Source organism: Podarcis filfolensis (assembly GCF_964270895.1).
Source record: "Podarcis filfolensis genome assembly, chromosome: 7".
NCBI lineage: Eukaryota > Metazoa > Chordata > Lepidosauria > Squamata > Lacertidae > Podarcis > Podarcis filfolensis.
The window spans coordinates 61867314-61882646 of NC_139603.1; the positions used below are offsets into that span (position 1 = coordinate 61867314).

At 44.3% G+C, this 15333-nt stretch overlaps 1 protein-coding gene across 4 annotated transcripts in view; it reads right to left on the minus strand.

Moving 5' to 3' along the window:
* LOC310766815 (tumor protein D52-like) overlaps window positions 1-12379 on the minus strand; it is a 37682-nt gene extending 25303 nt beyond the window's left edge. For 3 of the 4 annotated variants that reach the window (XR_014550423.1, XM_083623467.1, XM_083623469.1), the window contains exon 1: window positions 12067-12314. Coding sequence is in view for 3 of the 4 variants with exons in the window: in XM_083623467.1 (XP_083479593.1) it covers window positions 12067-12100 (34 nt within the window). In the remaining variant the exon portion in view is untranslated. Of the gene's footprint in view, window positions 1-12066 lie in introns of all 4 variants that reach the window. The other variant, XM_083623468.1, reaches the window with a different exon arrangement.
* Window positions 12380-15333: the final 2954 nt, after the last annotated feature.

Consider the following 15333-nt stretch of genomic DNA (forward strand, 5'->3'; position numbering starts at 1 on the left):
ACAAATCCACGTTTGCATTAACTGTACCAGGTCAAAAGGCTGGTACTGTGAAATTGGGAGCTGCAAATAGCATTGTGTCACAGATATTAAGAGTTTATTCCCAACTGATCCATGGACTTGACTCCCTGATGCTAAATTAGCTATCCTATGTACTTTAGACCATAAGGCGCATTAGAATTACTTACTGTGCTTTTAAGGTGCTGTTCTAATAAAGTAAGCATGTGTTTGGTACTCGGTGACTGCACTTTATTTTATTATTTATTTATTAGATTTATACTCCACCTTTTCCTCCAAGGAGTTGAAGGTTGTGTACAAGGTTGTCTTCCTCCCTACTCTATATTCACAACAAACCCTGTGAAGGTTGGGCTGACAGATATTGACTGGGCCAAGGTCACCTGGTAAAGCTTCTTGGCCGAGTGGGGATTTGGGCCCTGGTCTCCCAGGTCATAATCCAACACTGACTATGACTCCACACTGGTGTTCGTGCACCCAGAACAGTATGGCAGCTTTGCATTTTAACTCGTGGTTAACAACTCACCTGGCCGTCATAGCGCACAGAATTCTATGCTGATAAGTGTATGGACCAGTAGTGTCAATCTGCTTGATAGAAGACTCTCTTTTTGGGTACTTGCCTGCAAAGAGGTCAGCAGTCTGTGTTTCTATGCTGGCTGTGGAGAAGGGAGCTTCCCCTCCTCTGTGGTCAGCTAAAACTGCATATCAATAGCTCTTGTGGGCTTGTTGTAAAAGGCTGTAATACAGTACAGTGGAACCTCTGGTTACAGACGAGATCTGTTCCAGAGGCCCGGCCGTATCCCAAAAAGTCTGTAACCAGAGGCGCCCTTCTGTGAGCATGTGCGGCACTATTGAGCGTTTCTCTGCATGTGTGCAGATCGCTTCTGCGCATGCGCGCACGGCGAAACCTGGAAGTATACACTTCCGGGTTTGCCACATTCGCAACCCGAAGATTATATATCCAGAGGGATACGTAACCCGGGGTACCACTGTACAGCACTCTTTCCTCACTAGGATGCATGAAAATGCCAAAAGTTCTTACTATAATACAACTATCAATCTTGGAAGCCCTACTTGCAAATAAAGCTTGCTCTGGCACCTATATCCAGATTAAACTATGCCTTTAATGCAATAGGATTACCAGGACACATACAAGGAAATGTGCAGTTCAAATTAATAGTAGGTGGACGTGCACTCACACCTCGGGCCACGTAAGACAAACTAAGCCCAGGGCCTGCCCATTTCGTATTTTAGAGCTGCTCAGGCACTGCAAGTCTTGTTTGCTTTTTCCACAAGTGTTTTCAGACATCCTCCCCTCTTCAGAGGGATTCTGCTCAATTTTGCTAAATCATTTGTCAAAATCAGTTGAGAATGTAAAGATACATGAGCCCCAGAAAGCAGCTACGTACTGCCTAGTCAGATTGTTGTATTCTGAAAACAACACTGTCTCAGCAGCGGAGGAAAACAAAGAGTTTCGATAGTTTGGTTTCTCCCTTGAAAACGTGGGTAGTTGCCCAAACTTTATAGTTTGCTGAAACCCCAGTGGCCTCAAACAGAAACAAAAATCCTGCACTGCCCATATCCCCATTCCTAGGAATGGGAGAATAATTTGTTCGTTCCCTGTTGGTAGGTCCCCTTTTCCTATCGTGCCATCCCCCCCAAAAAAAAATATTTTGTACAAAGGGTGCTCATCGATGGTTCCTCTTCATCTTCCTCTTCATCCTGGAGAAGAGTGACTAGCGCGGTGCCACAGGGTTCTGTCTTGGGCCCAGTCTTATTCAACATCTTTATCAACGACTTGGATGATGGACTCAAGGGCATCCTGATCAAATTTGCAGATGACACCAAACTGGGAGGGGTGGCTAACACCCCAGAGGACAGGATCACACTTCAAAACGACCTTGACAGATTAGAGAACTGGGCCAAAACAAACAAGATGAATTTTAACAGGGAGAAATGTAAAGTATTGCACTTGGGCAAAAAAAAATGAGAGGCACAAATACAACATGGGTGACACCTGGCTTGAGAGCAGTACATGTGAAAAGGATCTAGGAGTCTTGGTTGACCACAAACTTGACATGAGCCAACAGTGTGACGCGGCAGCTAAAAAAGCCAATGCAATTCTGGGCTGCATCAATAGGAGTATAGCATCTAGATCAAGGGAAGTAATAGTGCCACTGTATTCTGCTCTGGTCAGACCTCACCTGGAGTACTGTGTCCAGTTCTGGGCACCACAGTTCAAGAAGGACACTGACAAACTGGAACGTGTCCAGAGGAGGGCAACCAAAATGGTCAAAGGCCTGGAAATGATGCCTTATGAGGAAGGGCTAAGGGAGCTGGGCATGTTTAGCCTGGAGAAGAGGAGGTTAAGGGGTGATATGATAGCCATGTTCAAATATATAAAAGGATGTCACATAGAAGAGGGAGAAAGGTTGTTTTCTGCTGCTCCAGAGAAGCGGACACGGAGCAATGGATCCAAACTACAAGAAAGAAGATTCCACCTAAACATTAGGAAGAACTTCCTGACAGTAAGAGCTGTTCGACAGTGGAATTTGCTGCCAAGGAGTGTGGTGGAGTCTCCTTCTTTGGAGGTCTTTAAGCAGAGGCTTGACAACCATATGTCAGGAGTGCTCTGATGGTGTTTCCTGCTTGGCAGGGGGTTGGACTCGATGGCCCTTGTGGTCTCTTCCAACTCTATGATTCTATGATTCTACAACCAATACAAAAAATTAACACATGGCCCTTTGAACAGATTTGGAATCCTTATCTAGGAATTCAGGATCAATACTCTAGGAAGCCCATAGCTCGCACTGATAATTTGTAGGGAGACTTTGGTCTAACAATCCGATGCACTGATCTGCATCTATGCCTTTTCCTTACCCTTCCTTGTTCCTGCTGGTTTTCATGGACTGCTGTCTCATGTGCGGGGTATTGTAGAGGGGGGTACCTTGTTCCTCAAATGACGGTGCATAATTAAGGGAAAACGCAATACCAGTGGCAAGTGGGTGTTGATGTGCAAGAGGATAGCAAGTAATTATGCAGACAAAATGGCAAGTTTTAGACCAGGCTGTTACACAAGCTAAAAAAAAGATGACTTGCTCAATGCATATTGGCAAAGTTAGGGAAAGTATTTCCAAACTATTAAAAGTGTCAAAAGGAGTCTAAACACTCATTTGTCCTACATAAAGTTTATCTTATCTTCCACTATGCCAAAAATACTGAAGAGGCTTTGCTGGCCCCTAGCACTGGTCTTCCCACTTCAAACATATTTTTGGAACATTGTCTGAAGGTACTATAATAAACCTTAGGAAAGAGAATCAGCAATGTTATGAAACGTTTAACACTTCATTCTAACTGAAGCTCATTCAGCACGTTTGCCAAGAGTACATATAAAATTATCACTTTTGCACAATTTTCATCAGCAGAGGGGATGCACCAGGAATGACCATGTACACCCAGAGTCATTACTTATGCATGCTGAATAACTCTAGAATGTCTCTAAAGCATGGCAGAAATTACGCTGAACATTGGCCATGCCAGCTAAAGCTGATGGGAGTTGAAGCCCAACACATATTGGAAGGTCACAGATTAGTCATCCCTGAGATAGAATCATAGAACTGTAGAGTGGAAGGGAACCCAAGGGTCATCTAGTCCAACCCCCTGCAATGCAGGCATCTCAGGTAAAGCAGCAATGACAGGTGGCCATCCAAATGGCAATAATACGGTACACAATAGTTTTAATTCTAGACATGAATGTTCTAGAGCTTAACTACACATTCCTTTTAACTGTGTCACTTGAATTGGTGTCAGAATTCTTAAAAACTGAAACCAAGCACAGGGCCTTGATCCAGATTGGACCCACAGCATATGGAGAGAGATGTTCAAACATTCAACCCCTACTGTGGCCCTGAGTAAGTCTCTCCCCAGTGTCACAAATAGTAGTAGCTTTAAAAACACACAAACCTCCCATTGGTATTATTGGGAGCTTTTTATGCATTACGAACTACAAAAAAGTAAAATGTTTGCTAAAAGAGGGAAAGGAGTTTGGAGAAAAGCTGAATGAATTATCTGCATCTTTCTTCACAACAGAGGACATCGTTGCCTGAACTATCAGATGTGTCAAGAGACCATTTTTGTTCTTCAAAGATCAGCTTCTATAGCAAAGGACTAAAAAGTATTCACTGCAACACCAATTCTGTAAGAGAGATCCATGAAATTATAGGTCAGTTAGCTTAACTGGTATTAAAAACAGAATTACTAAGGATAAAGAAGAATGAATTTTGCAGAAGAACCAGCACTAATTAACTTTTCAGAGTTCTCAGAGAGTCAACAAGTATTTAGAGATGATCCAGTCAACCCTGTGTACTATAAACTGCAATCTGAACCAAACCTACCTGGGAATGATCCCCAATGAATTCAATGGGTCTTACTTCTGAGTAGGCATGGTGAGGATTGCAGTCTAAGTCTTCCAAACAAGTTTTTTTTTAAGCCCCTCATCAAAGACTCATGAGTAAGCTTAGTAGTCATGGGATAAGAGGACAGGTCCTCTTATGGATGTGTAAAGAGCAGAAGGCGGAGAAGAAAAACAAATGGACAATTCTCACAACAATTCATTATTGATATGCCACCCATCTGACTGTGTAGGGATGTAAGATGTGAGGTGCTCAATGGTTCAGCGAATCTGAACTTTTAAAACTTGTCCATAAGTTATCTAGAGCTAGAGGTGATCAGTGAAGTGAGCAAGCTTCCTAATGCCAAATTGTTCAGGGTGGTTAAAACAAAGGATTGCACGAAGCTCCAAAAGACACTCTCCAAACTGGGCTCTGACATCAAAATGGCAAAGATGACCCAATGTCAGCAAGTATCAGCACATTGGGACGAAAACTTTTAACTTTATATTTATAATGTTTGAATTGGGAGTCATGGCAAACTAGCCTGCAGCAGCTGTGAAAAAGGTACATTCCAGCTTAGGGATCACTGGAAAAGGGATTGAAAATAAAACTGCCAGTATCATAATGAATGTCATTTTAGAAATAGATGGTATCTCAGAAAGGTTACTGCAGAGCTGGAAAAGTTCCAGCCAAGTGTTTATGGAGCTAGAACCTCCCTATGAGGAAAGACTACAACATTTCAGGCTTTTTAAGTGTAGAGAGAAAAGGCAAGTAAGAGGGAACTGACATGCTGTTGGAGAGTGTGATGTAAATAAAGCACTGGTTTAAATATTATATTCAAAGAAATTCAAATATTTATTTAGACATTTTTATTGGAAATACTTGTAAGATATTTTAAGATACAATTCAACAGCTTGTTGTTTCCCTTGCATTGCTTATATTTTAAGTGGAATTGAGAGCTGTTAACATACTAATTTTAGCATACCTCAAGAACCGGGGCACATAAATATATGTGCTTCCTAGTGCTAGTTATCTGAAGTAAAGTTACTTATAACTTCATTTGTTTATTTCACTTCTAAACCACCTTTCATTTGAAAGAATCCCAGGGCATTTAAACAATTTTAGATTCAACAAAATACCAGCCACACACTGTACTAACTAGCTTATCACAAAATGCATTTCTTAAAAATGAAATATTTTCCACAGACATATATAGTAGTGGAAAATTCCTAGAAGTGTAAACTTTTCCACTGCCAAATTCTTCCATGGATACTTCTCTGCCATACGTCACGGGTCAACACTTGTGCCTTCTAAGTGCAATCTTCCCAATAACTTGAACATGGCCATTTTGCAAGTTATTTTCCTTGCTGTCAGTTCTGTCTGAATCCCAGCCACAGACAGAAAACTGTACTCAATTCAGCTGCTCTGCAGAAGTCAGCAGAAATAGCCCAGCTGGCATGAACTCTTCAGAAACGCTGAAACGGCATGAAAAGGACGAGGGAGCACTGCTGATATCCACGGATCGGATTGACACTACCCTTGGTAGCAGAACTGGCAGAAACAGCAATACAAATTGAAGATAAGCAGCCGAAGTAATACCCACTTTAGACCTGACCATTAGAACTGTTAGTAGCTACATCCCATGTTATGAAAAATCAAGAGTTCCTAGTAAATATTGGCAATTCAGATGTGACTGAACGCATGAGGGCTAAACAAGATGTAATGTAAGAGATACACAAATAGGATTTTCTCTGTGTGTGCATGCGCTTTAAAGCACTAACAGTAGCCCAGAATAATTCTTGGCACTGGGGAAGGAGGTTAAACTCTTTCTTCCTACATACCATTTCCCCCAATTAAATGTGGACCCTCAGAGCTGTTTGTCCACAGGGCGAAAACCATCATCTGTAGGAGAATGGTCTACTTTGCTTACTGAGCACATAGCTTGCGGGGGAAGGGAGCTCAATTTTCACCTGGAAAATGGTAAACATCATCTGGCAGTGCTTCCCCAGTGCCATGGTCACTATCTAAATTCTTCCCTGCGCCTCCCCACTGTTATTGACCTTTTAGTACAAGAACGGGAAACTCTAAATGTGAAACTGTCTTTTGACAACAGTTAACTTCCATGTATTGTTAGATCAGCCACTTTTGAAATTATGCGAACAGTGGTCATCTCATATGACAAAATAAATACAGAGCAATCCTAAGCATGTTTACTTTGAGGTACACAGGACTATAGTACACTGGCGAGATTTTACGTTTCCTACACTAAAATTGCTCAGCCTTATTGCTCAAGGTATTTCCAGATCAAGCAAATGGCACTCTGCTTGGACAACCAAATAGTCTAGTGACACAGGGCCACGTCATCCATAGCTGTTATCTCTACACAACGTGTGAAAAAGACCACAACCTAGGGTTTGGCCTAGTCATGTGCCACAGCTAAAACAGGCAATGTAGAAAGCTTATGAGCTACATCTGACACTTTAGGCTAGGGCGGAGAATCAGATCTGGCCAGCAGGCCAGATAATTATTTTCCCCAGCCCTCACAAGCCAAGCTTTATAAATGAACAGAGGTACCCACCTGTTAATTGCCTGATATCACAATGTCAGGTGAACTCTTGCCTGCAGGAGTCTTGGCTTTGCAAGGCTTTGCAAGGGGCCTAGTAAAACCCAACAATCAGCTGATCAGTGGTCCGAGAATGTTGTTTTTGTTTCAAACATTACAGATTTTGGACAAAATGGATTGTTTCAAGAGGTGGCAAAAAGATATATCTAGATTTGTCTGGCAGGGCAAAAAGCCCAGAATAAAATTTAAGATACTAACTGATGCAAAAGAAAGAGGGGGGTTTGCCCTGCCGGACTTAAAGTTGTATTATGAATCAGCGGCTTTTTGCTGGCTGAAAAGTTGGCTGCTTCTTGAAAACACAGACATTTTGGATTTGGAAGGGTTCAATAACAGATTTGGCTGGCATGCATATATATAGTATGACAAGGTTAAAACTCATCAAGGTTTCAAAAACCATATTGTTAGGAAAGCATTATATAATGTTTGGATTCGGTACAAAGATTTGTTGGAAAACAAAACCCCCAGGTGGTTGTCACCAATGGAAGCTAAGGAAGTGAAAAAACTTAATATGGAACCCAAATGGCCAAAATATTGGGAAATTATAGAACATGAGGAGGGAAAAGTGAAACTGCAGAGCTATGAGAAATTGAAGTCAAAAGTAAGAGATTGGCTTCATTACTATCAGATAAATGAAGTTTTCAAACTGGACAGGAAAATTGGCTTCCAGGTGGAGAGGTCAAAATTAGAAACAGAGCTATTGGAACCCAATACTAAGAATTTGTCAAGAATGTACAACTTGCTGTTAAAATGGAATACACAGGATGAGACGGTTAAATCAGCTATGATCAAATGGGCACAAGACATTGGTCATAACATTATGTTTGCTGACTGGGAACAGTTATGGACCACCGGTATAAAGCTCACGGCATGTAATGCCTTGAGAGAGAACATTATGAAAATGATATATAGGTGGTACATGACCCCAGTCAAGCTTGCAAAAATTTATCATACGCCCAATAATAAATGTTGGAAATGTAAGGAAACTGAAGGTACTTTCTACCACCTTTGGTGGACGTGCCCAAGGATCAAGGTCTTCTGGGAAATGATTTATAATGAAATGAAAAAGGTGCTTAAATGCACATTCGTGAAGAAACCAGAAGCCTTCCTCCTGGGCATGGTAGGCCAATTGGTGTCAAGGAAAGATAGGACGTTTTTTATGTATGCTACAACAGCAGCAAGAGTACTTTTAGCAAAGTATTGGAAGACACAAGAACTACCCACACTGGAAGAATGGCAGACCAAGGTGATTGACTACATGGGATTGGCGGAGATGACTGGCAGAATCCGTGACCAAGGGAAAGAGACGGTGGAAGAAGACTGGAAGAAATTTAAAGTTTATCTTAAGAATTGTTGCAAAATTAATGAATGTTAAAATGTCTTGGGTAATGCAAAATAGAATTGCAGTGATAAACAATTGGATATGAGAAAAAAGATTTAAAGAAAGTGCTATAAGAAATTGAAATTAGGGGTTGCTGGAATGATTTATAACAGGGATGCAGAAAGGGGAGGTATGGGGAAGTCGCTGAAAGAAGGTTTTAGGAAAGAAAGGTCAAGAAATTATACGTGTTTATATGTTTGTCTGTTTATGTATTGTGTTGTATTGTCTTTAATATGTGTTGAAAAACCAATAAAAAATTTATTAAAAAAAAAATCAGCTGATCAGTGGTGACTGCAAAGATTTTTACTTGCTTTACATCTGACATCATAAATGTGAGGTCCATTGTACTGGCAGGTGGCTTGCCCAAAATGGTCTGCCAGGACAAATGGGGAGGCCTGCTTTATGCAGATTATAATGCAGGGGTAGGCAACCTAAGGCCCATGGGCCACAAGCAGCCCATAGGGGTCGTTTAACTGCCCCCTGAGCCGCCCCCAAACCGAGCCACCCGCTCAGCAAGTCCCCGTGCACTGCGCTAAACCAGCACAGTGCGGCACGGGGACTTACTTCCACGGAGCCGGAAATCACATCTGCGCAGACGCTGGAAATCGCGAGTGCGCACACTCACGGGCGCAATCCGGCCCGCGGAGGGATCTCCACTGGAGTAAACTGGCCCAGACAAGGTAAACCTTGCCGACCCCTGTTATAATGTATTGACTTTCTTCTTTTTTAAGGTTAGGGACCAGTTTTCAGGAGTTCATTGTAATGACTGAGAAAACAATGGAAGAGACAGGTAGGCAGTTTCTCATCTCACTGGTTTTGCAACTTTAGCTTTCCAGCTCTAAGACCTACTAAATTTTAAACACGTAGCAACATTGATTATTATCACGAGGGACTGTAAATGAACAAAATTTATAGTTCCATTTGGAAAACATCATTCTGGGAATTTTCTATACCACCCAAAATAACTTTCAACAGCTGTCATTTTGGACCTATAATAACCTCATAAGCTTCATCTGGGATGTTGTAACTGCTCTAGCAGCTACGCAGGCCATGCACCCTCCTAGTTCATGCTAATGTGGATCGAGCGTAAACATCCCACTCAGCTGCACCAGTCCAGCTTATTAGATGCTTTTAATGTGACCCTTGGTGTTCAACTGCTCAACTTTGCTGACTAAATATCTTTCACACATAGGCTATAAAACTAAAATCTCAGCAAGCCCCATTGAAATACCAAGTATCACAATCCTGCTCCTTAGAAATGGGCACTTTGCCACCAACTTCATTAGGAGGTCTGCATCCTGATCCATTTTAATGCATTATTCATTTCTACCCATATAAAAATAAAGCAGCTTACATTTGAAAAAAATGAAATATAAAGAAAAGAAACACAAATGTAACAGACAATCTAAAAGGAAATTGCGAGTGTTATATAAAGTTATATAAAGCATGAAAGAGGACTGTAAGACCTTGAACTAGAGTTGTTTTGCAGTCTCACTGAATGATACTATTTCAGTGACCTTGGTGGTTAGCCATTATTTGGTTTCCACGGCCCATGCTGAGCTTTGAAGACACTCTGAAGCAGTGATAATTTCTTGCTCTCTGGGGCTCTAATGCCAGCCATAAAGTGACAGACTACTACTTCCTTTCAGAAGATCCTTTCAGAAGATCCCAATACCTGAAACAAACCAGAGAACTTAGTGGGGCAGTCTGTCTCTCCTGCACAAACACAAAATGAGGCCCTAGCCACCTCTGCGATGCAGGAAGAAATCAGCGATCTCTTGCTTTGTCCTGGGCAAGCTAAGTCACATGGTCACCAGAAGATCTGTGGCTGCTGCTGGCCAAACAGAGGCATTTGGCACCTGCTGTGCTAGGAGTATTTTGCCTTCTTCAGCATAGCCCACAAACAACTGCTCAAGTCAGCTGAAGCAAGTGGAAAACTTCAAAAAGGCTTTCCCAGGCATTTGCCTCTTCCTCAGTCACATACCCTAGGCTACCATTGTTACAGCAGATCCAAGGAGCACAGCCTTGGGTGTCTGAAAAGCAGGCAGATCACAAGCGAACAAAAAGACAAATGGAAACTCAGGGTAGGTGTTGTGTTGCTTTCTGTTCTCAAACAGCAATAAATGTAAATGTGCAATAAATGTACTGTAATACCCGAACATGAATAATGGTACATACTCTAAAATATCTCTCTGCTTTTCTTTTTCACTTGCACATACACACAAGACAAATTTAAAGGCTTCAGTACCCTAATGTAGGGTGCAGAACAGAAAGGGTGTGTGGTGGGCTTGCAAATGCCTAAGATGACAAATGACAGGTGGGAGAGGCAAGAAATCTAGTGTCTGCTCTGAAACATTTTGCTTTGTCCCCACACCACTTGCCTCAGGCCCTTTCAAACCACCCAACTCAAGCCTAGAAAGGAGACCCCCTTCCAGCCCATACAGGGTTAGGTACAAGTCTTCCAAGATGCCATTTCGGCATCTAGCAGCCTCCTGGAAGAAATGTACCTCTGTTCCTAGATCAGTGGCAGTGGCCCTCCAGATGAGGCTACACCACGCACGACCATTGGACATGCTGTTTGGGTCCTAACCCTAAGGACCATCTACTCCAACCCTTTGCAATGCAATAATATGCAGTTGTCCCTTACAGGGATCGAACCTGCAACTTTGGGTGTTATCAGCGCCACGCTCTAACCAAGCTGTCCAGATTGGCAGGCCAACAATATCTGGGGTGCCCCACAACTCCCATCAGCCCCAGCCAACAAGGCCAACATCAAGGGGTGCTAGAGTGGTGGTGACCCAACAACATATGGAAAGCCACAGGTCGTCGTCGTCGTCCCACTTCTGGCCTCTCTCTTCCTGCGCCCTTCCGACGCGCTTCTATAGCCAAGAGCCACACTGACGACGACGGCGCCCCCAGCCACCCCCGAGATCCAAGCCCATCTTGCACCGGCAGGAAGACTTTACTCGACAGCTGCATTCACGGAGCCATAGAAATCTCCAAGCCAGCCAGTTCCCGCCTCCGGATGCAACAAGCAGGAGGAGGGGGAAGAAGCAGCAGCAGCCTCCGAAGGAAGCAAGCCAGATAAGCACGGGGTGGCCTCACAGCAGAAGCCGAGTGTTTCGACGCCCCCCCCCCGCCCCAAGGTCCAGAGGGGCTGCGTGAGGCGAGGCGAGGCGAGCTGCCGCCTTCTTCGCTCCTCTTTTCCACGAGAGACTCTCTTCGGGCTCGTGCTGTGAGGCAGGACAGCGAAGGGCGGAGCCGACCCGCGGGTAGAGAGAGAGAGAGGGAGGCCTCCAGCGGAGCTGCGAAGGGGGCGGCTTGGCGGGGGGACCCCAACCCGGCCGACACGCCCACCCTCCCCCCAAAAAACAATGTGCACTTTTACACCCCCTACTTTTCCTTTTTGCGCGCACGGCCAGGGCCAAGAGCAGTTGCTCGTCTCTCCCCCCACGCCCACCCGGAGTTAAGCGCCGCGCCTTCCCAATAGAAAAGGGGAGCCCGCGCGCGAAAAGCGCAAAAACTGCTAGCAAGGGTGGGGGGGCGGTTGAACGGGAAAGGGGGGGGGACGAAAAAAAGCTGGCCGGAGCGAGGCCGGAACAATGCCCGCCCCCGCCCCCCGCGAAGGAGGACGCGCCCTCTCGCTTTCCCGCTTCCCTTACCTTGCTCGCTGTTGGGGTCCATTTCGGCAGCCATCGCCCTCAGGACGCTCTCTCTCGCGGGCGCGTTTTCCTCTTCGGGGCGTGCCAAGAGGGAGCAAGCGGGGAGGAGGAGGGGAAACGTCGAGGGGACGCGCAGCAGCAGAGCAGCCGGCTCGTCGCCGCCCGCCCCGTCCGACCTCCTCCACCCTTGCAGGCGCTCGGCTCCTCGCTCCGCCGCTCTCGGCGTGCCCGCCCGCGCCTCATATAGGGCGGGTTCCTGTTGGCGTCCACGTCAGCCAGGCAGGCAGCCGGAGCCACCTGACCAGCGGCTCTCGCCCCGCCTGGCCCGCGCGGCGGAAAGGTGCGCGGCAGGTGTGTGGGAGGTGCGGGCGGGGGCGGGGACTGGCTGCGTTTCCTTTCAGGGGGTGCCTCTCTAAGGGGTGTGCAAGAGTGACGGTGCGGGGATCTATGTGTATGTAAGGGAGACAGAGAGAGCACACACGTGTGTGTGGACAGACATACTCCTGTGCCAAGTGGGGTTTGTCCCTAACAGGGTTCAGCCCAGAAAACCCATTTGCTGAGACACGACATTGGAGGTGACAGCACCCCTGAGCATGCACAGAGTGCCTTCAGTCCTGACTGATAAGCAGAATCTGCTACCATCTTGGATTGGGCGCAGGGCGGCCTTTGATAATTTTCTGCTAGGATTGAATCCAGCATTTCTTTGCTTAGAAATAAGCTGCTGAACTTTAGTTTAACAATCCCACTAGCATGCTATGTATGTATTGTTGCGTGAATAAATAAATAAGATGCTGCCATCTGGAAAACACTGTTGGGGAGAACTGCCAGGAAAGCCGTTACATCTGCTGCATGCTTAGTTATTGCACAATAGTTTTGTTTATTGCACTTTTTTTTACATAATGCAGCCACACTACTATTTGGCATACATTTAACCCTTTCTCTTTAGCTTTGCAACCTTTATGCTATTCATCTTCCCAGCTATCTCGTGAGATTCTTGTCAGCTCACTGCAATTCCCATCGCACTCACCGTATGGCCTCCAGCCATTTGCTTGGGAGAGCTTCAAGCTGTGTTTTTCGTGTCAGAGTAAAATATTACAAGCACATTTTATCATAATTCTACCTGCTGCCCAGACACATGCTTTGTGTGTGTGTGTGTCCCTCTCTTCTGTTAACACAGAGATAAAACTAAGCAGTTTAGCACACAATGAAAAATGCACATTTCGAATATGCATTTGACTGCATAGTGAGGAATACCATGCATACCAAAAAAAACCTCACTATAGACTGACCTTGCAAACATATATCCATAGTTATGTGTCTAAGGGTGCATTCAAAGGGTATATAGCACTGCCCATTTACTGTAGGCTACATTTCACTCTTCAGCAGGTACATTCCCCTGTCTTTCATCATGTGAATTCCTATTCACCTTTTACATGGAAGACAGTAGAAATTCCACCTTAGAACCCCTAAGCCCTCCAGATTTTGGAATCCAATTCCCATCAGCCCCACTCAGCGTGTCCAATGGTCAGGGATGATCCTGGTGCCTAAAGATGTATATTGAAGGCGCTGACTGAACCTCCCTTCCACAAACAGGGAGGCACTGCAAAAAGGACCCATTCTCATGTTGGCACCTTCCAACCCCCTCATGGGGGAGGCATGTTGGCTCCAGCAAATCTTGCAATATATTCTCGCATATAGATACAAGGGGGAAAGTTTGCATAAACATCCTCAGAGATCTACTGGGTACAGAGTGGCATACAAATTTAATAAATAATAACAAATAATCCTCAAGCATGACCTGCCATTTAGCTTCAACTTTGCCTCTGTTGGGGGCTCCTGGAAACAGACCTCCAAGCCATTTCTCTTCTCTCATGCTTAGGTCTGGAACCTCAGCAATTTCACCAGGCACAGCAGTATAAAACTGAGCATATCACTTTAATTCTTAATCGTATTTTCCAAATACGATTGGGGCATTTTCACCGTGTCATATTTAACTTTGAAGAGGAATTCCTGTCCTACTCCTCAACATGACAAAATAATGGATTTCTTCAGCCTGCCACATGTATTTCCCCCTTTGGCCAAGAATTAGCAACGTGAGAAATGTTTCTGTCCACATTTCGGCTTCATTTGAGATTCTGCAATGTACCTTGCCCGCTGCTCTAGGCTTGAAAAGCATCAGTTTTACGCAAATAAAACAGCAACCTCAAATTACTTTTGTGTCTTCGGGCTTCTGAAATGCAATACCGCAGATCAATATATATGACTCAGGGGTGAAGACCTGCAGAACAGAAATAAAACGGAATCTGCACCTCTTGCATTAGACACAATTACTAATGAGCATAGAATTATATAGGTAGCAATGCCCTGTGTTAGTATAGCACAAGATGCTCAGGTACTAATACTTTATGTTTCTCAAGTGCCAGAAAAATTATCTGAATTTAGAGGAAGAAGGGGTTAAGTCGTTCTGTTTAATAGAACAGCAGCTCATTGTTTCAGGCATGGATATGAACAGTGCTTCTGAAACTGCTGTGCAATCATGTTTATATCAGTAATTATTGTTATGCTACATTTATATAAACCAGCCTCTGAATGATCTACAGTTTAGGAGACATTTTCATATTCTCTGCAGCTCAGCTTTGGCAAAGTAGAGATTGTACTGGATGTGCCCCTGAGGCCGGAAGCTAACTGTAAGAGATAAATAATAAATAAGGGCAGGGAGTTATGGTCTTTTTTCTCTAGATCCATCCCTGTAACTAGGGGTGTGCATGTGTGTTTTATCGGAAGCATTTTGATATGAAACAGGAACATCAGGTTTCAGTGCTTCGTATGCTCAATTACACACTTGAACTACTCATTAGAAATTAAATTCTTTAAAAGGGTGTGCATTAAAAAATTATACGCATGGCCCATATTCATATTCCGGTGTGCCTAATCTGATTGGCTGTTCCAGAGACTTGTTGCCATAGCTACTGCCACATCATACTGTGCGGGCTACGTCTTTAAGTGAAAGGGCACTTTGTAAAGAAACATGGAGATGTACAGTGCAGTCGTGCACCTGTCTATTTTGAAGTATGCCCCATTGAGCTCAACGGGACTTGCTCCCAAGTAACTGTGTCCAGTATTGCAACCTTAGCCCTGCTGACTTTCGTACAATTGCGTGATACGGGTCAGGCCAGGAGATATCATATGCTGCAGCTCTTTGTGGAAGTGGAAATAATCTGACAGAATTTATATGAAATCTCTTTGATTAGAATTGTGGGTGTGTGC